This window comes from Clupea harengus, chromosome 4 (assembly GCF_900700415.2).
Source record: "Clupea harengus chromosome 4, Ch_v2.0.2, whole genome shotgun sequence".
Classification (NCBI taxonomy): Eukaryota; Metazoa; Chordata; class Actinopteri; order Clupeiformes; family Clupeidae; genus Clupea; species Clupea harengus.
In genome coordinates, this window is record NC_045155.1 from 13,742,283 (window position 1) to 13,764,782 (window position 22,500).

The following is a 22,500-nucleotide window of genomic DNA, read 5'->3' on the forward strand; positions in this document are numbered from 1 at the left end:
CCTGTTACAGCAATTAATTTTCGTGGCGCCATTCTCCTGACTTTTCTGTGTGTGTGTGTGTGTGTGTGTGTGTGTGTGTGTGTGTGTGTGGCTGTGTGTATGTGAGTGTATGGTTGTGTGTGAGATAGGCAGAGTGAGAGAGTGAGAGAGAGAAAGGGAAGAAAGAATATTTAAGTGAGGAGGAGTTGAACCAGGAGTGAGCACAAGAGACAGGCAAGCAGAGAGGGGATTTTCTTATAGCCGGCCTAAAAATATCTGAGGGAAACTGCTGTCTGTGCCACTTTGTTCCCTCTTCATAATCCCAGCAATTCAAACCCTTTAGTTACAGTTAGGAAACACTCACAATCGCAACATAAATCCACCAAATCTAAATCACTGGTAATTCAGACCCCTTAGGTCTCAGTGTGTCCCAGTGACTGCATTTGCTTCCCCTTCTTCTCCACCTCCACCTCCACCTCCACCTCCACCTCCACTACCTCACACCAAACCCTCCCAAACACCTCCTCCACCTGCTCACCTCCCCCAGCACGGCACTCCCTCACCCTCACGGCACCACCTGCGGTGGTATCCAGACTCCTCCGTGGCAGGCCCCACCCTGGCGCCTCCCAGTGCCCTGCGCCTCCTCCCGTCCAGCTGGGGATAATGAGGCAGAGAGGGCCCATCTGGGATGTCGCTGAGGGGAGCAGAGGAGGCGTGAGGAGAGGAAGGGAAGGAGGAGGAGGCACTGGGCTGGGATGGGATGGAGGTCACCCCTAGATACTGCTGCCAGGGATGGTGGTGGTGGTGGTGGCTGGGTGGCATAGGGAGAGGAGGATTGGAGGTGTCTGTGGGCTCCCTCTGCGGTAATTACACCTGTCCTACTGCTGGGTGTGATCCCTGGAGGCCGCCCGCTTTCTCTCATCTCCCTGCACCGGTCTTTGTCTGCTCCCAAATTCAGTAGTGAACTCGATTTTTTTGTCATCTTTCTATTGATTTTCATAACTCAAGATGAAACACAACATACCAGCTGCACCAAAGTTGTCACATTGAAACAAGAAATCCAAGAGATAGGTTGTAGAGGGCATCTGTTTTAATACACTGAATAAAGTTGCTTTGACAGCCAGTGCCATGCCTGCCCTTGCCACCTCTGGAACTGATTTAGCTTTGTTGATCAGCCATCGTGCAAGTGAGACTATGACGTTATAAAAAATATGTCGTATCAGCATTCCTCTCTTGTACCACTGACGATTCATCAACAATCAAATGTATATTCTCAAGATAAAATGTCTATTTCTCATGAAGTCACCTTCCTCCTCCTAAAACCGCTTAATGCATTCTGTGCACTGGAGTGTGTGAAATGATGTTAAATCAACTTAATCGGTATAAACTTGCTTTATAAATCGATTTAGTACTCAACTTAGCATATACTGTTACATTTCTTTTCAGATGGCTAGCCACATAGGTCTCATAGCAGGGAGCTATTACATAAAGTCAGTCCATTCTTATTCTCAGCGTGGCGTGACTGTGAATTGCTCATGGCACATGCAAATAAGGCAAAAGGGCAGCAGGGTGAGATGTGGCAGACGTTAAAACAGGTCAGTGACCCGGCATTATGGATGCGCAAAGGTGCTGTCGTGACCTGATGTTTTACCTGATAACTGCACGGTAAATCTAGCAGCACTTTTTTAATGCGGCCCATTGTTCTTTCTCCTGTTTTGAATAAATCTCGATTGCCTCGTGACTCGCCGTCAAATCTCACTCCCCTAAGCCTGTGCTAAGTTTCGCTCATCCACAAGTTCAGAAGTGTTCCAATGAGCGAGTTCTTTCCCAAAAGTGTTCAACTCTCACTCCATGTAACACTTGACCTTAAGTTGTTTGTTCTGGAGCTCTCATAAGAGACAGAAACAAACATGGAATAAATAATCTAGTGTTGGTGGTGGGGTGGGTGATGCATCACACTCGAGGAGACGAGGCGCAGTGCAGCGGTCTGTGTCGAAGATCGCATGCCAGTAGCTGTAAGAGCCGTCGCTTCGCCCCACACCGCCCTCCACTGCACTGCGCCGCGCTGTGCTAATGCTAAGCTGAGTAACCTCCCCTCCCCTACCCTCCCCTCCCCACCCCACCCCCTCCCTCTCTCTCTGCCTACCTCAGAACTGCTTCTAGGTCACCAGTGAGGAGGAAGTAATGTGGGAGAAGCCTTGGCTCCTGTAAATGTAGGTAGCTACAGTCTAACGTAGCCTATGTGGGCGACATGGAGTTGTGTCTGCCTTTGGTGCCATTTAGCCCAGGATTACGATCTCACACAAAGGCGTATGCCTTTTAATGTTCTTGCTGTCATTATTCCCTTAGACTTCCCATGTTTTGGGATTGAGTAGGAGGGGTAGTCAGCGCCTTCTCTTTCCATCGATGCTAAAGACATTGATTACCATTTTGCGACAGCAGCGTTTTTAATGGCCTCTGCAGTCGTTCATATCCCCCAGTAACATCTCATTACAGCCGCTCGGGCTATTGACGCATCATCATTAGCAGGCGCACGGCTCGCATCAATACGTTTTGATGACGCGGCACTCAGCGGATGTGTGTCAGGCGTCATAAATGATGGATGAGGAGGCAGATTAGCTGCTGCTGCTGTAGTGTGTGTGTGTGTGTGTGTGTGTGTGTTTGGTGGAGTGGAGTGGAGGCCGGAGTGGCCCACATTGGCAGATGTGGACATGTGAGGGAAAAGCACAACTCTCCATCAGGCCATGAGGGGAGAAAGGGGAGGAACATCCACCTGCTCAAGATATAAAAAAAAACCCAGCTACGGCTAAAAATATGCCCGCATGCCCCAGACTCACTCTTTCTCGCTTTTTTCAGTGCCTGTCAACATGCACAGATGCAGTAAATGTAGACACAAGCACACACACACACACACACACACACACATGCACTTCACGCTCTGGATGTTTGCCTGGCAGCTTGAGGAATAGCGCTGGCGGGGAGGGCAGCTGTGTGTCCCCGGGGCTCGCATCTGGGATCTGGTGCCGCGCTTGACGGTGCAATCTGGCAACTGCTGCAACCCTCTCCCCAAGACCAGCAGCACGCACAATCTGGCAACCCGCGGCCCCGTGCCGTCCCACAGACACCAGCCAAGCGGGCCAGATAGGGCAGCTGAGGCTGCTCCCAAGGATGGAGATGGGGAGATAGGCGCTGCTGTTCTGGGGAGGAGAGCCAGGGCTTTTTCAGCAAAGATCTCTGGGAGAGCACAGCTTAACGTATTAAACCACATGCTGCCTCACACAACTCATGACTTTCTGGAGGTACTCAGTGCTATGAATGGACTAAGAATTAAAGTGTTTTAGCCCCTTGTGTTAATCACACATACACACTGCATGAGTGATCCTCTCTGCACCAATTTGACCAGGTCTGACATCATCATATTCTTTTTACAGTCTGTAGATCCTGAAATGACTATGGTGCTGTCCAGAGAGATAGGATGCTGCTCCCATAATGCAAATAGCGGTGATGTCTCTTCACGGTCATTCATCTTGATGAATGAGTGTACTTGCCTCTCATAAGGGTTGTCCTGACTGCTTTCTTCTAGTGTGGACACCTAGAGAAATAGGATGTGTGTGTGTGTGTGTGTGTGTGTGTGTGTGTGTGTGTGTGTGTGTGCGTGTGCGTGTGCGTGTGCGTGTGCGTGTGCGTGTGCGTGTGCGTGTGCGTGTGCGTGCATGCTAGCACAAATTCTAATCCGCACTATGAGCTCCTATACTACTCTAGTATTTTTTAAGTAAAGCCCTTTGCCAATTAATGACCCCTTTGTCATTAAATATTCATTCAGTGTTAGTTCAGCTAACACAGCAACTCCCTGCAGCCTCCTAGTCTAGTTGGGATTGTTAGCGAGAAAAACTATTTCCAGCCTTCCAACTAATAATATTCATGTATGAAAACTGACTTTAGCAGGGTTTAGAGAACTCCAGCGCTCTCAATCTTGTTAAGAGGGAGATAGAGCAAATAGGAGGTGGGGAGCAGACCACACTAATCAGAGCCTCGCAAATGTGTGTGTGTGTGTGTGTGTGTGTGTGTGTGTGTGTGTCTGTGTGTATGTGTGTGTATCTGTGTGTGTGCAATGCTCTTTAGCCCAGTGGTTGCCTTATCTTCAGTCGGATGCATATGTAGCGGTATCTGTATAGGCGATTAAGAATGACTGACGGTTAGTATCTGCTTACTCTCTCCGCAGGTCCGTATATTCCCTTACCTGATTGGCCGCGAGTCCGCCTTCGCCGATAATCTCAAATGGATGGCCTGCGCCAACAAAGGTTTGGGCACTGCCTTTTCTGCTCCCCACATGCAGATATGGGAAACGTTCAAACAAGCTCTGATGAAGTCTGTGTGTGTGTGAGTGTGTGTGTGTGTGTGTGTGTGTGTGTGTGTGTGTCTGGGTGTCTGTGTGTGTGTGTGTGTGTGTGTGTGTGTGTGTGTTATGTAGGCTATGTAATTCATGTTATTCATTATATATGTCTTGTTTATCAGCTCATGCCAACATGCATGGCTGGGAGTGAATAGCCCTTTATGTGTTCATGCATTAGACGCCACTAAGCCTGGCCGGCATCATGGCAGTGGTACAGTCATGTGTGGTGGGGTGTGGGCTGCACTTCCAGAGAGGGCGACCGTGGATAAACGTTAAATGTGTTTGAGCTGTGCTGTAAATTGTGAGTGGCTGAGTGTTTTTTATTTAAAGTTGACTTGAGTCAAGGAGACGGCCATAAAGACAGACACAGTTAAAATAAAAGAGGGAGAGAGAGTGAATCTGTGCTGATGTAAGTGTTTGTGTGTATTGTCTGAAGACCTCTGTAAGATTGTGTGTGTATGTGTGTGTGTTCTTGTGTGCCCCGTGCGGCAGGCCTCGGGCCTCGGGGGTGTGTGTCTGGGGTGACAGCAGGCAGCTGGCCGCCACTGTGCAGACGGGGGCATGTCACTTCCCATCACCCCCCCCCCCCCACCCCTGCACCACAGCCGCTGTCGCCACAGAGACACCACAGTTCCGCCGGGCTTCTAAAAGTAGCCTCACCAGCGACTGGTGGGCGGGGCGGGCTCATCTGACACCCCCTCCACACACACACACACACACACACACACACACACACACACACACACACACACACACACACACACGCACACACACGCACACACACATATCAGCTCTTTAGTCTGGTGGTTTTCCCAGCAGCCCACAGCAGATAAGACAGACAGGCGAGAGGGGGTCATTTCTCTGCCAGCTGGAGGATTAGAGTGTGCCATGCCAGTGATTAGAGGAGACGGCCGGAAGGACGGACACACAGACACACACACTCACACACACTCACACACACATACACACACACACACACACACACACACACCATACAGAAGTTAGCTGTGAGTCAGTTAGGTTAAAGAGGGACAGATTTCTGCCAAAGACTTATCTCACAGAGATCCATGCAGGGAAGCCTTCCACTGTGAGACTTTTAGGCTTAGAGGCAAGAGTTAGACTTCTGTTGCAGCTCAAACATGCAACACAGCAGCAGTATCATCACACCACACACACACACACACACACACACACACGTCAGCCCTCTGGTTTATAACTTTTGTTTTTATCTGGTCATGACAGTTGTTTGGAATCATTGTTTGGATGTCAGATGTCTGGATTCGCTCTAGTCATATCTTGCTCTGCTGAACTATAATCCCACTCTAGATAGTAGACAATGATTCATCATTGACATGACATTGGCATAATGTAGATTCATCATCAGGTAGACAGAACTAAGAGTTACTAGCAGGCGGTATTAGCCCATTCATGATCTGCTTTACCAATTGCAGTCTTTTTTGGCAGATCAGAGTAAACCACACAGACGTTTTTAGATTGAGTAGTCAGATATTTTAGTCCAATTTCCCCCAAGGAGATCTTTTCATCCACACAGTGGTGTTGGGAGCATCGTGTAGTAATAGATCATACTGTCATAAAGTCAGTACAGCTCAAATCCCATTATGATGAGATTCACAGCAACGCTTCCACCAAATGCTCCACTCATCCCAGAGGCCCACTCTATCAATATGTTATATAGGGGAGCCAGCTAATGGATTTACATTCATCCACATGTGTAGATGAGTGCGCTAGTAATTAATTATAGAGCCTTGGAAGTTAAAAGCATTTTTTGACTGAACTATGAAGGTCTTCCCTGACGGGTCTGAAAGGAAAAGTCTGGACAGAAACTGGACTTGTGTGTAGCCCGAGCGTGTGAGCGTGTGTGCGTGTGCGTGAGTGTGTGTGTGTGTGCGTGCGTGCGTGCGTGCGTGCGTGCGTGTGTAAGATGGTGATGTAGCATGTCAGGACCTACACTCGCTAACTAATTGAAGTAGTAGTAGTAGTTATTATCAAGTGAAGAAATCTGATAGGTCATGGAGGAAACGTGTGAGTTCTGTATGGGACTATTTCTAATTTAATAGTGAAAGTGCTTCAAGTGAATTCATGATTAATTCAGGTAACTGAATCTGTGGCGTCAAAATCAAAGGGAAAAATCCCCCAGATCTTAAAGTTCACCTTCAAAGCTGTCATCGACAGATCTTTAATAGATGAAATAGAAATGATTCCATAAAAAAATAAACTAAACTGAAACTAATTCAATCACTGGTGAAACTTACTAAAACTAAACTCAAATTGAATAACAACATATCAAACTAAAAATGGAAAACTATAATAGTTTTGTGTGTGTGTGTGTGTTCGTGTGTACGTGTCTGTGTGTGTGTGTGTGTTTGTGTGTTTGTGTGTGTGTGTGTGTGTACGTGTCTGTGTGTTGTGTTGGTGGTGATTTATGGGATGAATCCTGTAGTGGGATCGTTTTCCCCCTACACCGACCCTGAATCTAGTCTGTGTGTGTGTACTTGAGGGGTGAGAGTTACATCCTCGGTTCATCGTTGTGATCAAACAGGCAGTCATGCTCAAGGATGAGGTGACCATGAGCTGGTTTGTATCGCCTCCAGCTCAGAGAGAAAGAGAGACAGACAGAATTGCGTGTGTGTGTGTGCGGGTGTGGGTGAGCATGTGTGTAACTGTGTGTGGCTGTGCGTGTGTGTGTGTGTGAGTATAAGAATGTGTCAGTGAGCCTGTGCTCTGTCGCAGTTGAGCACAAGGTGTCACTGAGGACGGCGACCCCCAAAATCAATTTCCCAAGGCGGGGATTTTCCTCTCGGATGCACTGCTCTGATGGAGCCGGTTTTCCGCTTTTCCGGATGGATGGCTTTTGGACAGGGAAGACCTTGTCGGGGAAATGGATCACAGGGGAATATCTATCTGATCTATTTTTATTCCTCTGTCCCCCTCTTCCGCACCGCCCCCCTCGCCTGTCCTCTTCTGATGACAAAAGTAGATAACATTTTGCAACCTTGTCCCGCTCTGGCTGAATTACATTTACAATACATTACAATACAGTGCATTGCATTTACATCACTTTTCAGCAGGGCAGCATTTAACACAAGACCACTTCAGGCTAGTATTATCAATTTTACACATAATGATAAGTTATAACATTGAAATAACGCTGTAATAACATTATCATGCAACGCTAAGTTAATTCATTGGTTATAAATTGATTTAAAATCCACACGTTATGGTCACAGAAATCCCTCCAAGTGTTAATAGGCTTCATGTAGGGTTTAGGTGTCCCATGTCCTCAGAAAAGCCCTGATATGACCTTGGTGATAGCAGGTCAGGTAATGGAGTCAATGGCTGATGACTGATCCATATATATCTGTATGACTGTAGTAGATTTTAATTTGTATAATCACGCCATAATTCTAAGCCTCAAAGTGGGCTGTACGTAAGATGTCTGATCAAATAAATGATCTGTGAATGAAACAACTCTCTTTCTTATAGGCTATAGATTTGAACTTAGGAACTCGGTTCCCACAGGTGTTCTGTTGTCTTGTCACACCATGTGGAGAAGAGACTGGCAGAAAGGTCCTTATCAGAACGTGCTTGCGGAGTTTGCTTTGGGGTGATGTCTGCTGTGATTGTGTGTGTGCAGGTTACTTCACCCAGATCTCCACTCTGGCGGATGTGCAGGAGAACGTGATGGAGTACCTGCACGTGCTCAGTAGGCCCAAAGTCATCGATCAGGAACATGACACCGTGTGGACAGAGGCCTACGTAGACAACACGGTGAGTAACAAAGCACACACACACACTCGCGCGCACACACCATATCCTGAATCTCTAAACAATAATCTCAAAGAAATGCCAGTTGATCCTTGATGCGAAGCAGATTTTCAAAGTAACTGCTCTACTATTGTACTACAAAGGCTCATAGTGTAACCAAAAGCTGACCTTGCAGTCTAGCGAGAAGTCTCACAAACTGCAGTTGCTAAACAAGTCCTCTTCTGGCACTACAGCTGCCGTCGCTAAAGCCATTTTTGGTCCAAGTGTGTCCATCTTATTGGACATTGCAAGGCTGCTTGCGCCACAAAGCCACCATAAAACTGTCCTCTCTGCACCCCTGTGCTCAGACAAGCACCTCAGTAAATAATAGAGGAGAAAGAAGCCAAGTATAGGCGTGACTAAAGCAAAGGATATATCTCACCTGATGAAGGAGTTTGTGTTTGTGTATCTTGTGTGTGTGTGTGTGTGTGTGTGTGTGTGTTGGAGTTGGCAGGAAAAGGTCTGCCAGGGCTTTATGAATGGAGTTTTTGCATTGATTTATGTGCCACCCAAACTAGCCTGTGTGGATAAGAGGTGTGTGAGACTGTGTGTGTCTCTCTCTCTCTCTCTCTGTGTGTGTGTGTGTGTGTGTGTGTGTGTGTGTGTGTGTGCACAATTCATTACGGATGTAAATGTGTGTGGTGTGTTTGTGTCAGTATTTCTATGCATATGTGTGTGTGTGTGTATCCATATCTGTTTGTGTTTGTGAGTATTATAGCTTAGCTTTATTTTACACTCAAACAATACACTCTCTTAAAGAATAGGAATGAGGTCATCAGAAGAGCTAAGAAGATGTGTGTTGGATTTTCTGGCACAAGTTTCTACACACACACACACATAAAAGACTTGTCTAACAGCACTGGAACGACACAGCCATGCCATGACACACACCCACAGAAACTTGTTTGCTGTTAAAGCCGACAAGAGCTGACAGATTTAGCAGGAGGCAGCATATGTTAGTGTGTGTGTGCGTGAGTGTGAGTGTGTGCGTGTGTGTGCGTGTGTGTGTGTGTATGGTTTAAACAGACGAGAGAGGTTTTAACTGCAGAGAAAGAGCAGTTCTGTCAGTGATGGGGTAGCTTCAGTCCACACAACCATCTGTACCACATGCTAGTGCTCAGCCTTAATAATCTCAAAGTAGTGTGTGAGTGTGACATGTGCAAGTAACTTTATGTGTGTGTGTGTGTGTGTGTGTGTGTGTGTGTGTGTGTGTGTGTGTGTGTGTGTGTGTGTGTGTGTGTGTGTGTTCCAACAGATGGAACTATTAAGTCCAACAGCCGTGTGTGTGTGTTTCTGGGAGAGGAGCACCATGCATGTGAACCACACCCCACGGCCATTACCCGCTCTGACAGACAGACTCTCACACACACACACACACACACACACACACACACACACACATACACACACACACACACACACACACACACACACACACACACACACACACACACACACATAATGAATAGAACTCATTCCACTTTACCAGGTGCTGGCGGGAGATAGGAGTGGTAAAAGCAGGGCTTGTGCATCTCTTCAAATTTGTCTTAGGAGGTTTCGCCTGCACAGATAAAGTAGGGGACCACACCAACCGTCCCAAACAAACAGTACCCTCCTTAAGAGGCGAACGTCTGCCTGGTTATTTCTCCTTCACATATATAAACAAGGTGAGAGAGAGGCGCCGAAAATCCCACGGAGCAAACGACAGCATGACGTCCAGTTTAATTGCTTTGGCCCCTATTTCCATATTGTGGCATATTACCTTTAGCATGTGGCCGTTTCCCTGCTGGATTTTAGAGCCAGCCAGTCTCTCTCTCTCTCTCTCACACACACACACACACACACAACCACACACACACACACACACACACACACACACACACACACACACCCCCCCCCACACACACACACACACACACACCCCACACACACACACACACACTCACACACACACACACACACACACACACACACACACACACACACACACACACACACAACCACACACACACACACACACACTCTCTCTCTCTCTCTCTCTCTCTCTCTCTCTCAAATGAGGAAATTCCTTCAAAGCCTCCCAAAGTCACATTCAAGCAGTTAAATTCAGGCTGTAGAGGAGGTAATTTGTGTAAAATCGATGAGAAACTAACTCCATGTTCACATCCAGATGTGTTAGGAGAAATAAGGCAAGACTTCATGTTCTGCGCAGTTGTCAGCACTGTGCAAATGTGTCTGCATGGGTGTGTTAGCATGTGCAAGCGTGCCTCTTCGTCTGCTGCGGGGTATGGAGATAACACAAGCCCCTCTCTTCCTCTCTGCTCATCCTCTCTTCCTCTCTCTCTCTCTCTCTCTCTCTCACTCTTTCTGTCCGTCTTTCTCTCTCACCCTTCTTCAGCTGGATGAGAAGAGGGGATGATGAAGGCCTGTGGAGAATCAAAATGCACATGTTCTTCCTGCTTTGTTTTTGTCCCTGTTGCTATGATCCTTAAAGAGAGCTAGAGGGAGGAATGGGAAGCCTTCAGAGAGATGTGTACAATGGTCATTGACATTCTGTCAAAAGAGTTTGAAGGCCTTACTAGTTTAGATTTGTATTTTTTATTGCAATGTATGTTTATGCTGAAATGTAATCCATAATAATGTGAACGTCTTGGCCCAGCAGCTGTTATTGCTGTTGATGCCTTAAGCATGTTTACTTTATGGAAATATTAGTATTGTTTACTGCATCACGTAGGGAGAGTGTGTGTGTGCCCAGTCACTAGTCTTCAGCAAAGCCTCAACTTGGCTGTGTGACCTCCAGAACAATTAAAGGTTATTGATCAGTTCATTGGCTTCAAATGGTCAAAAAGATCAAACAAAAGCTGCTGTGGACTGCTTACTTTAACCATAATCATTATTCTTTACAATGCCTTCTTTATAAAGTGGTATTCATAGAATCCTTTGTAAAAGTTAATGACTTGTTTATGTTGGCTGATGCACTGAATGATATCACAGTTAATGAATTCCTACCCCATCTTGGGTGAGATTTTTACAGCCATTTTAGCAGTTGCTCTGTGGCACTCCCTCTTGTAGTCCGTCACTGTTGTGCATTTGAGGCACGGAAGCACTGCAGGAACCATTGCAATTTTCACAAACAATCTAATCAACAGGCTGCTTAAAATAACCTTCATTCCTTGCTGTTAGTTTTCATTTCTGTCGGAGAATTGGGAAAGACAACAGAACTTCATTTCTGAACTGTTGCTCTTCCTTCAGTTGAACTGACCATGTTCACTGACCGCTGTGTGTGTGTGTGTGTGTGTGTGTGTGTGTGTGTGTTTTTCTTCCCGTCTGTATTTGTGTTCTTGTTGTGGAATCTCTCCTTTGCCTTAGCTTCCTCAGGCTCAGCAGGTAAACATCAGAGATCAACTTCCCCACCACTTCCACAGGGTTTGAGTTCATAGTCAAAGCATCACATTGTGCTTGTGTATGTGTTATCCATGCTCCATGTGGCAACACCATGGTGCCAAAGGCGCAATATGTAAAACATCACGTGTGTGTGTGTGTGTGTGTGTGTGTGTGTGTGTGTGTCAAGCAAGCGTGTGTATGTGCGTGCATCAGCACATGTTCTCATGCCTAAGTTTATGCTTATGCTGTTTGGCTGGTGCACAGTCATGCGTGACCGTAGCAACATTTGTGTGTGCGTGAGTGTGTGTGGGTGTGTCTGTCTGTGTGAAGATGTGTGGGTGTGTGTGTCTCTCTCTCTCTGTGTGTGTGCGTGGGTTTGTGTGTGTGTCTCTCTCTCTGTGTGTGAGTGTGTGTGTGTATATTTTATCTCTGTGTGTGTGTGTGTGTGGCGCATTTATGGCTGTTCTCAGTCTTCAGCTCATTGGTCCATGTGGCAGAGTGATGCTGCGCCTTGTTTTTGGAGCATGGTGCAATGTTGCAGCTTGTGTCTGTAGCGTTGTTGTACATGTGTGATGTGTTGCTATCTGACACTCTGCTGCTGCACATCTGCACATCTGCATCCCAGAAACATGCTCATTAGTGCAGTTCACAGTTTGTCCTTCACACACATGCTCACAAACATACTTGGCCACTCACACTCACACAAACACACACACTCACTTTCTTACTCTCACACACACACACACATAGCACAAACACACATGCCTCTGTCATTCATGAATCACTCTCATTTTTGTTGCTCTACACCCAGTGTTTAGTAGTTGTCAGTTATGAGTGTGTGCGCTCCTACTGTGTGTGTTTGTGTATATGTGTGTATTTGTGTGCGCACATGGACCTTCAGTGGTCTGTGCAAGAAGGACAGGCAGATACATGGTCAATGGTCCGACCTAATGTCTGCCCTACAACAGGATACAACTGCCTGTGTGTGTGTGTGTGTGTGTGTGTGTGTCTGTGTGTGTGTGAGTGTGTGTGTGTGTGTATGCGTGTGTGTGTGTGTGTGTGTGTGTGTGTGTGTGTGTGTGTGTGTGTGTATGCATGTGAATGTCTGTGCTAGGCCAGGCAGACAAAAGAGTGCTGCCATGTATGTAATGCAGCCATAGGACATAGGACATAGGACATCCACAGAGCCATATAGAGCCGTGTGGCAGAGATGCACTCACACACTAAAGCAGGTTTTTACCTTATAGCCACACACACACACACACACTCACACATACACACACACACACACACACACACACACACACACTCATTTTACACATTCGTTTTATGAAACTAGAGCCACCATAGGAACTAATTTCATACCATATAAAATGCATAACCATCCAATTATTTTCCCCATATTGCTTTTAGTACCCTTTCGCCTTGATCCGCCAAGAATGCCATTCTCTGTATTTTGATATGCCGCGCCTCAGTGTTTGATCCTGTTTACGGCCGAGATCAGTTTGGCGCCGTCTCACCCCCCGTACCCCCACCACCCGTCCGCCACCCTCCACCCCCACCCCGTCATCACTCAGAGCAGATGCTTATCGGACTTGCTGCTGGACTCAGATCAGATGTTTGTCTCTCTTTGCCATTATGAGTCAGAGACTCTGGTCCCAATCTCTCTGTCTTTCATCAGTTCCCATTGTCTGGCGTGCATCTCATTCCCTCTGTGCGCTCACATGTATTCAACCCCCCCACTGTCCTCTTTAACATTCAGCTCTGATCTCTGCGCTCTGGGCTCTGGGCTCTGGGCTCTGTGTGGCGGGTGGGGTTGGTGACTCAGGGCCGATCCGTATCTGCCTCCTCTTCCTCCTCTCTCCTTGAGCTGGTGGTGGAGCTGCTGGTTGTGCTGAGGTTAGTGGTGGAGGTGGTGTCTGAGTGTGCCAGAGGTGATGTCCTCTCCCTGCGCTCACCTCCACTCGTCTCTTCCAAAATATGGCCGCAGCCTGGGAGCTTCATCCATCATCCTGCTCCTCATTGGACTGTTTTCCACAGCGAGGGATGAACTGACATAGGAGTGTGTGTGTGTGTGTGTGTGTGTGTGTGTTTGTGTGTGTGTCTGCGCGTGTGTCTTCGTGTATGTCTGCGCGTGTGTGTGTGTTACAGTTGGTTAAGGAAGGGGCTGGGGGAGGTAGGGAATTAAGAGGGTTAGATGCTGAGGTACACCACTTGTGTTTCTCCATATGTATGTAGGTACGTATGTATGTTGTGTGTGTGTGTGTGTGTGTGTGTGTGTGTGTGTGTGTGTGTGTGTGTGTGTGTGTGTGTGTGTGTGTGTGTGTGTGTGTGTGTGTGTGTGTGTGCATGTGTTTGTGTGTGGAGCAGGGATGTCCCCAATGGAGGTCAGGTCTCATATTGTGTGTGTGTGTGTTTGTGTGTGTGTGTGTGTGTGTCTGTGTCTGTGTGTGTGTGTGTGTGTGTGTGTGTGTGTGTGTGTGTGTGTGTGTGTGTGTGTGTGAGAGAGTTTTTTTCACTTTGCTTATACCACACATCCTGTACTTACCGCTCAGAGAACACTGGCTTTTCATCAGAGGTCACCATGGTCACCGGAACTCCATTTATCTCAGCAACCCATATATATACCGGGGCCCCTGGAGACGAGAGGGAGAGGACGCGGGCGACAGGAGCCCACTCTGATGTCCACATCAGGACCACGGTCTTGGCACTGGAGCCTCTGTCTTCTTCACGCTCCACTTCTTCAGCTCAGAGCTGACCCTCTGGATATTCTGCACACCTCTTGGTTCTCCAAGTTCACGTCCTCTTTTTTCCTCGATTCTTTCTGTGATACAATAGTATTTTTTATTTTATTAGTATTTTATTTTAGCTTTTGTGTGTGTATTTGTGTGCTTTGTGTGTGGGCCTATGTGTATGTGTGTGTGTGTGCATGCATGCACGTGTGTCTCTGTGTGTGTGTGTTTGTTTGTGTTTTGGGTTTTCATGGTTCACAACACAATCATCCTTGCACAAAACGCACACAGAAACACTTTCCGCACACACACACACACGCACACACACACACACACACACACACACACACACACACACACACACACACACACACACACACACACACACACACACACACATTGCCCTTTCAGTCTTCCATGACTGCTATTGATAGTACGGCTCTAATTACAGTCAATGCAGTCAATCCAGCTCATTCAATCTTGTTGAGTGAATATGTGAATATATATTGTTACCAATTGGCCTTTTTTCAACACTTATTTAATTGAAATACACAGGTGGAGAACAACAGATGGATAGAAAGCAAATGGATGCAAATGCATGAATTATAGTTCCCTTCTGGTGCATTAAAATACAACATTTTATATCTGTCAGGCTCACCAACAAACTCATGCACATGGTAAGGTGTTGTTTAAAACGGCATCTGTCTGCAGGTATATGATAATTGTATGTCAGATTAAGTGTGTGTGTCTGTGTGTGAGTGTGTGTGTGTGTGTGTGTGTGTGTGTGTGTGTGTGTTTTTGAGTCCAGACACTCTCTCTCGTTTCGATCAGAGAGAGATAATGAATCTCTTTACCCCAGCCGCTTTTGTCATCAGCTGCTAATTACTCCGTCTCCCCAACAGCTGTGTGTCTGCGCTCCCCCTCACCTGAGCCCCCCCCACTGTGCCAAACCAAGAATACCTTACACACACACACACACACACACACACACACACACACACACACACACACACACACACACACAGACACAGACACTCACACACGCACACACACAATCACACCCACACCCACACCCACACCCACACCCACACCCACACCCACCCCCACACCCACACCCACACCCACACTCACACTCACACTCACACTCACACACACACACACACACACACACACACAGACACAGACACTCACACTCACACGCGCACGCACACGCACACGCACACACCCACACCCACACCCACACCCACACCCACACACACCCACACCCACACCCACACCCACACCCACACACACTCACACTCACACTCACACACACACACACTCACACACACACACACTCACACACACACACACACACTCAAACATACACAGACACACACACTCACACCCTCACAGAGCAACATACTAACAAACCTCTCAATACACTTACAATGTCATCAGGCTTTTGCTGGCTTTTCTCCTCATGTAACACACAGTCACCCTAACCCATCAGTGCACAGAACAGAGCGTTTGAAGCGACTGTGTCACAGAAGCAGAGATCAAGAGTTTAGATTATTCCTTTGTCGTCCTCGAAGCGCCATCTTGGCCGTGCGGGCCATTCCAGGTCAACATTTCTGGTAATTGCGCTGCATCAGGTTCTGATAAATAACAGTGTACAAAGTCAGATACCTTGGGTAACAGTGGTGTAAAAATCCATGCACTGCGTATAGACCAGTGGAACGCGATAGTGTAGAGAAAAGGACATTTATAGCATCTAATTTATGGTGGGGAGGGTGTCTCGTCTGGCTGTCCTGGATCTGCATTGATCAGCTGCCCCACTGGGGCTATGGTATGTTACTGCTGTTATATCTGTCTGCTGATAGATCCACAAATCAGAGTGTACCACAGCAGACAATCCGGGGTAGAGGTCAGCTGTGTACAGACTCACAGGGAGGAGGGAGAGCAGGGGAAGGGAGGGGATGGGAGAGGGTCATATTAGGAAAGTGAATGTACACAGGGTTCGTGAAGTATGTCTCTTTCTAATAGAAGGTACAGTACAGGTATTTATATCTTTGCACTAGATACACAATGTGTTTCAGTTTGAAGCCCATAGCACTGGTGTATAACAGCAGGAGACAGTGTTATCGCTGAAGGGCCAGGGTAGAGTCAGGTTTTCCTTCTACCCAAAACTACTGCACCCCTGATTTAAGTCCTTTAATTAGCCAATCTCAGTATTTAGAGGATTTAGATATCCTTGGTTGTGTTCCTGTTGTTTGGAATTAACGCTTCCTGCCTCAGTGAACCTGTTTTTTAACGGCACCACACTCCACCCGAAAAAACCTCTTGTTAACTTTAATCAGTAACAACCACTCTTTTAGACTTGTTATCGAAGTCCAGAATTGACTTATATACTATAGGTAACCGTGTAGTAATCTTAGAGCCATCATGGACACCTACAGCAATCAGCTTGTGAAGTAAATGAACTACATTTATATGTCCTTTTTTGAAGCATCCTTAGGGTATCCTATGTCTGTTCACAATGCTATGGGATAAGAGAGGGCACAGAGGATAGATGGTTGAGGGAGTGTTGATGGAGCGTTGTGGATCACAGGCCTCCTGCCTAAATAGGGAACACAGAGGTCTGTCAGGGCCTGTTTCTGTGGTGGCTTGTGCCATCTTCCCATCTGCCTCCATCTCTTCATGCCTGATCTATCAATCCCTCCCTCCCTCCCTCCCTCTCTCTTTACCTCTTTCTTTCCTTCAGATGAAGGACAGCGGGGGGCCTGTGATGATGACCACCGTGGCCATGCCTGTCTTCAGCACCAAGAATGAGACGGTGAGTATCTACCACTACGCTGACCGCAATTGCAGAAGATAAAAGGGTCTCCGTTGGGTTTTGCCATTGAGGAGGGCGGTGGGGATGCTCATTTCTGGTCCTGAAAGCTCCTCTCTCAGCCGCAGGCAATTGTTCATCAAAAACCCCCTTGTGGCTGTTTGTGTGGACGCTGGGCGCTGCCGCCGCCATTGTGCTGAAATGTGATCCGTGTCTTGTCTGATTTGCAGAGGAACAAAGGCATCCTGCTCGGAGTGGTCGGCACCGACGTTCCCGTCTCGGAGATTCTGAAGGCCATCCCCAAGTGGAAGGTAGGCACCCCCATGACACACCCCCCCCTCCTCAGCCAGGCTCTACATTCTAACTCAAAGCCAGGGCACAAGGACACAGATATCACGTCTGTTAAATGACAGTTCCCTGTTCTGCGAAATAAACTTTTCAACTGACTGGAGTTGTACTACTCTCAACATGGGTCTGCTTTGATATAGTAAATGTCTTAAATTGTCAATCCCCAAAAACTTCAATTTACTTCTGACTAGACTTTAATAGCATTGCAGTTCAAAGTCTCCGCGCCGACCCATGTCAAACACACAGATTATGAACGCAGGACTATCACCACTGACTGATTACTTCATCCTGTGCCTTGGCACTGTGTCGTCTGTCAGCGGCGAGGTTCTGAAAGCATTTTGTTTTCCCCGCTGTCTGATTGCTCTGACTCCTTCATGGAGCGCGCTGAGAGTGGCAGCGAAATTGCAGCGTTGATGCTCCCGATGACTGCGACCCACACCCAGAGGGGATGGGGGGATGGGGGGGGAGGGGATGGAGAAGTTGAGTTTTGAAATATCATTAAGAGGAAATGAGAAGGCTTTGTGCCAGAGTCCATGTTTGACATTTTGAAACGTGTTATTCAGCGAAGCCCTCCCTGATGGCAGTGTGCGTCAGGAAATGGATGTTGCACCCTGCTGTTGGGCTTTGTATGATTGTCGCCAAGGGGTTGCTGTGGAAACACCCCCACCCACCCCCCAAATCCTCATGCACTCCCAACTGAAAAATTGCGAAGCGCTTGACTGGGGCTGTGATATTTAAGTGATAATCAAAAACCAAAAAGCGAAGACATGCTGACGAGATGTCTGGAACTTAGTGTAAAATGTTGACTGTGTGTTCTCTTTAACTTTCTGTTTTTTCATGATTGTGTGTGCGCGCGCGCGTGTGTGTGTGTGTGTGTGTGTGCACTTGTAGCTGGGCATCCATGGATATGCTTTTGCCATAACCAACAATGGCTACATCCTTACCCATCCAGACCTGAGACCATTGGTAAATATTTTTGAATGTTTCTGTATGTGTATAAGTGTGTATGATTGTCACTATTTCTGTGTGAACTTTTCACTGTTTGGGGATATTAGTCATTACTGTGTCCTCCTTGGGTGATTTATATGTGTGTCTGGTGTGTGTGTGTGTGTGTGTGTGTGTCCGGTGTGTGTGTGTGTGTGTGTGTGTGTGTGTGTGTGTGTGTGTGTGTGTGTGCATCCCCACATGTGCTGTTATTTAAACACAGAAGTGATCAACCCCTTCCTCTGAGTTCTCTGAGATGGATGCAAAGCCCCCTGTCTCTTGAATGGTAGTGATTAGAGCTATTGTCTGCCTGGGGACTTGTATTCTTTTTTTCTCTCCCAGATCGAGAAAACTGGGAGAGAGCGAGAGACAAGCCTGCCAGCCTTGGCCTCCTAGTGCCAGCTTTTAATTGCCATCTAATTAGGTGCCCAAATGAGATGTGGTTAAGCGATAATGAAAGGTTTCCGGGCCGTACTTCACACGCTCAGATGAATGGTTTTGGAAGCGTGTTGGGCTGAAATCATAGCTCTGCTGAGCCCCGCGGACCCCTCCGCTCCTCCATGGCCACCTCGCCGCACAGGTGCTCCCCCTCTCCAGCCCCCCCTCCACCCCCACCTCCAGCAGCAGCCTGTTGTCGTAGCGACTCTGTTAGGGTGGGACTCTTCCTCCATGTTTTCTGAACAATAATCTGAAGAGTTTGCTATAGGTAGATTCCATGTGACAGAGAGGTGCCTTGCTTTTATGATGGACTATACTGACTTTTCCAAAAATACACAGAGGAGCTTGGTTATGATTGTATGCAAAAAATGAAATACATAGATCATCACTTTAGCTAAGTAAAGGAACAGATGCACAAGACAAGCGAAACTTAGAAAAAAAGTGAAAGGAGAGAAGATGATGGCATGGACGAATGATGGAGATGCTTCGTCTCAGACAATGACACGTGAAGTATCATTGTTTTTGAGGGAGAGAAAGAGATAGACAGCATAAAGAGTGTCACTAACAGGGCGGTGAATGTGCCCATCTCTCCGTATCAACGTGCCCAGACTTGCCCCGGTCCTGTTTGCTAGCAGGTGGAAGAAGACAAGATGCACACATGTGGACGAGATGAGGAAACATGTTCAGACAGCAAGAGAAGGTGGGCAGAGATGTGGTAGAGAACGAGGAGATACGGGAGAGGGCCACACTGGTCCATGTTCAGAAACTGAAGGAGGAAAAGAGAAAGAGGACAGGTCAGAGAGATAGAGAGGCAGAGAGAGAGACAGAGAAACAGAGAGAGAGAGACAGAGAGAGAGACATAGAGAGAGAAACAGAGAGAGAGAAAGAGAGAGAGAGAGAGAGAGAGAGAGAGACGGGGGTATACAGAGGGTGTAGAGAATGAGCGATTGAAAGAGAAACAGGAGATAGAGAGTAATAGAATCGCTGAGATAACAAGCCATCCTGATGGAAGGGCTGGATGGGAGCGGCAGACCCAGAGAGAGAGGGCGGGCGAGAGAGATGGCCTCTCACAGATATCTCACCGGACCGACTGGAAAGCTGGCTGGGTGGCGTCAGGATGAAGAGCAGACATGCTGTGAGCAGAGATGACTGAAATAGGGGGGGGGGGGGGGGGATGATGGAAGCATGAGGAAAGATTGGGGTGATGGCAATACGAGATATAAGGTGAAGAAACTGGGAGATTGGTTCTGGCCTAGGAGTGCTGTCTGTTTCAGCGGAAAAAAAACTCACCTTTTTTAAACAGCATTCGTCTCATTAGTTCATGTGTTTGAGGCCTTCTTCTCTGTTTGAATGGCCCCAGAGAGACCATGAGTGTGCTGGCCTCAGCTGTAGTCGTGTCGTTACCCTAGCATCCAACAGTTAAAACACCTGCCGACACAGTCCATTAAAACTGCAGCAGCAGGAGCCTGCACACCCCCTGGGCCTAGGCCTCCTTATGAGACAGAGACGGGGGTGGGTGCTATTTGCCCACTCCAGCCCACTGTAGCTCTATTGCATTACCAGGTATTCCCAAATGTCTCTAATGCCCCCATAGCCTTAAAGTTCATACTGATAAAGGGAACCGAATGCTAATAGAGTCCGAAATCCTTACCCTATGATACTTGTGCATGTGCATTGCTGTGTGTGTTTGCGTGTGCGTGTGCGTGTGTGTGTGTGTGTGTGTGTGTGTGTGTGTGTGTGTGTGTGTGTGTGTGTGTGTGTGTGTGTGTGTGTGTGCGCGTGTGCGTGTGTGTGTGTCATGTTAGTATAGTTCACCCAGAAGTACCAGCTTCTTTATTCCTGATGTTTCCCTCAGTGGACACTAGAGGGCAGTGTGTGTCTGTGCAGGAAAAAAAGCACGTTTGCCTCCTTTACCAGGATGGACAGCTCATTCTGCATTGTGTGATTTCTAACAGCTGTCCCTTCAGAGGGCCTTTCCCCTCTCTGAAGTGTAAATTATTGGGTGAAGCAATCTGTACAGTGATTCAAGCAAGACATGATTAACACATTTGATCTTTAATGACCGGATGAGTCTATATCCAACATAAGCTTGCGCCCAAAAGGTTAGAGTGATAATCCACGGTGATAAATCCACACGAGACTCTTCTTCATTAACATCTCTCCGCGAGATTAGCAGGGGAATGAGCGTGTAGAGAGTGAAAGGTTTGTGACGGGTGTGTCTGTCCTCCATTGGTAGTATGAAGAAGGGAAGAAGAGGAAGAAGCCCAACTACAGCAGTGTGGATCTGTCCGAGGTGGAGTGGGAGGACAAGGAGGACATGGTGAGTTTCACCTCTCACAGCTCCCCGTAAGCACAGGCTTTTGAGATCTCCCATAGGCATCAGTGGGTGTTCGGGAGAAGAATCTCCACACTGTTGAACACCCAGCGTTTTTGACCGGTACTGTTTTACCCTCCAGTGACCTGATATATTTCCACAGCCTGTGTCCAATGTGCTTATGCTAGCCCTTTAAAGCTGGCGGATGTAGAGGTTTGGATGGAGGTGGGTTTTTTTTTTTCTGGGGTGAGTGACGCACGTCTTGTCATTTTTCAGTTGCGCAATGCCATGGTGAACAGGAAGACCGGAACTTTCTCGATGGAGGTCAAGAAAACGATTGATAAAGGGGTAAGGAAAGCAATGCAAAATGACGTAAATACACGTAAAAATGGCATTTAAATATAGTCATATAATATGGCCGAGAGTATGCTCAATTATTTTTAATGATGGCTTTGTACTGGTAAGTGCTTTTAAGTGGCTGTGAGGTGCACTGGTTAGAGTAGGTTATGTGCAGGAGAGTTTATTAAGGGTGTTTGTGCTGCAGAGAGAGCCATCTTAGGTCCTCATCTCACCACCTTACCTGCTCCCCAACATTAGAACATGCCCTTTCACAAACGTCAGCCCTTCAGTGGCATTTAAAAAAGATTTGTGTGTGTGTGTGTGTGTGTGTGTGTGTGTGTGTTTTCAGAGACGTGTTCTTGTCCTGCACAATGACTATTACTACACAGACATAAAGGGGACCCCCTTCAGGTAAAGTTTATGGATGTTTCATGTTGTATGTGTTTCAAGAGGAGTGTAGAATTAAGTGAATATTTTGTTCCAAAGTCAGCGCAACTTTATTTTATTTTCTTAGCATCCAGCCTGTCTGTCTATCTATCTGTCCTCTCTCTCTATCTCTCTCTATCTCTCTCTCTCTATCTCTCTCTTTCTTTCTTTATCTCCTTTTCTTTGGCTTGTACTGTTTGGGGTCTATGTCTCTATCATGTGTGATTATTTGTCTGTCTGTTTTTCATTGACATTCTCTCTGTCTATCTCTCTTTCTCTCTCTCTCTCTCTCATACACACAAACACACACACACACACACACACACACACACACACACACACACACACACACACACACACACACACACACACACACACACACACACATCCAGATCCACACTCACTCATACTCACACATACAAACAATCAGTCAAGCAGTTAGACAGCCAGCAGCAGCCTCTGAGATGCCTTGCAGAGATAGACCTGTAATTTAGAGGTCGGAAGCAGCACAGTCACACCTCACGGA

The 22,500-nt window shown here is 47.1% G+C and overlaps 1 protein-coding gene across 3 annotated transcripts in view; it reads left to right on the forward strand.

The window, feature by feature from the left end:
• Nucleotides 1-22,500, forward strand: part of cacna2d3a (calcium channel, voltage-dependent, alpha 2/delta subunit 3a) — a 172,896-nt gene that overhangs the window by 93,706 nt on the left and 56,690 nt on the right. For 2 of the 3 annotated variants that reach the window (XM_031566323.2, XM_031566325.1), the window contains exons 12-20: nucleotides 4,202-4,280; nucleotides 8,028-8,161; nucleotides 11,576-11,584; nucleotides 17,057-17,128; nucleotides 17,356-17,436; nucleotides 18,365-18,439; nucleotides 21,132-21,215; nucleotides 21,486-21,557; nucleotides 21,898-21,959. In XM_031566323.2, coding sequence (XP_031422183.1) covers nucleotides 4,202-4,280; nucleotides 8,028-8,161; nucleotides 11,576-11,584; nucleotides 17,057-17,128; nucleotides 17,356-17,436; nucleotides 18,365-18,439; nucleotides 21,132-21,215; nucleotides 21,486-21,557; nucleotides 21,898-21,959 — 668 coding nt within the window. The remainder of the gene's footprint in view (nucleotides 1-4,201; nucleotides 4,281-8,027; nucleotides 8,162-11,575; nucleotides 11,585-17,056; nucleotides 17,129-17,355; nucleotides 17,437-18,364; nucleotides 18,440-21,131; nucleotides 21,216-21,485; nucleotides 21,558-21,897; nucleotides 21,960-22,500) is intronic. The other variant, XM_031566324.2, reaches the window with a different exon arrangement.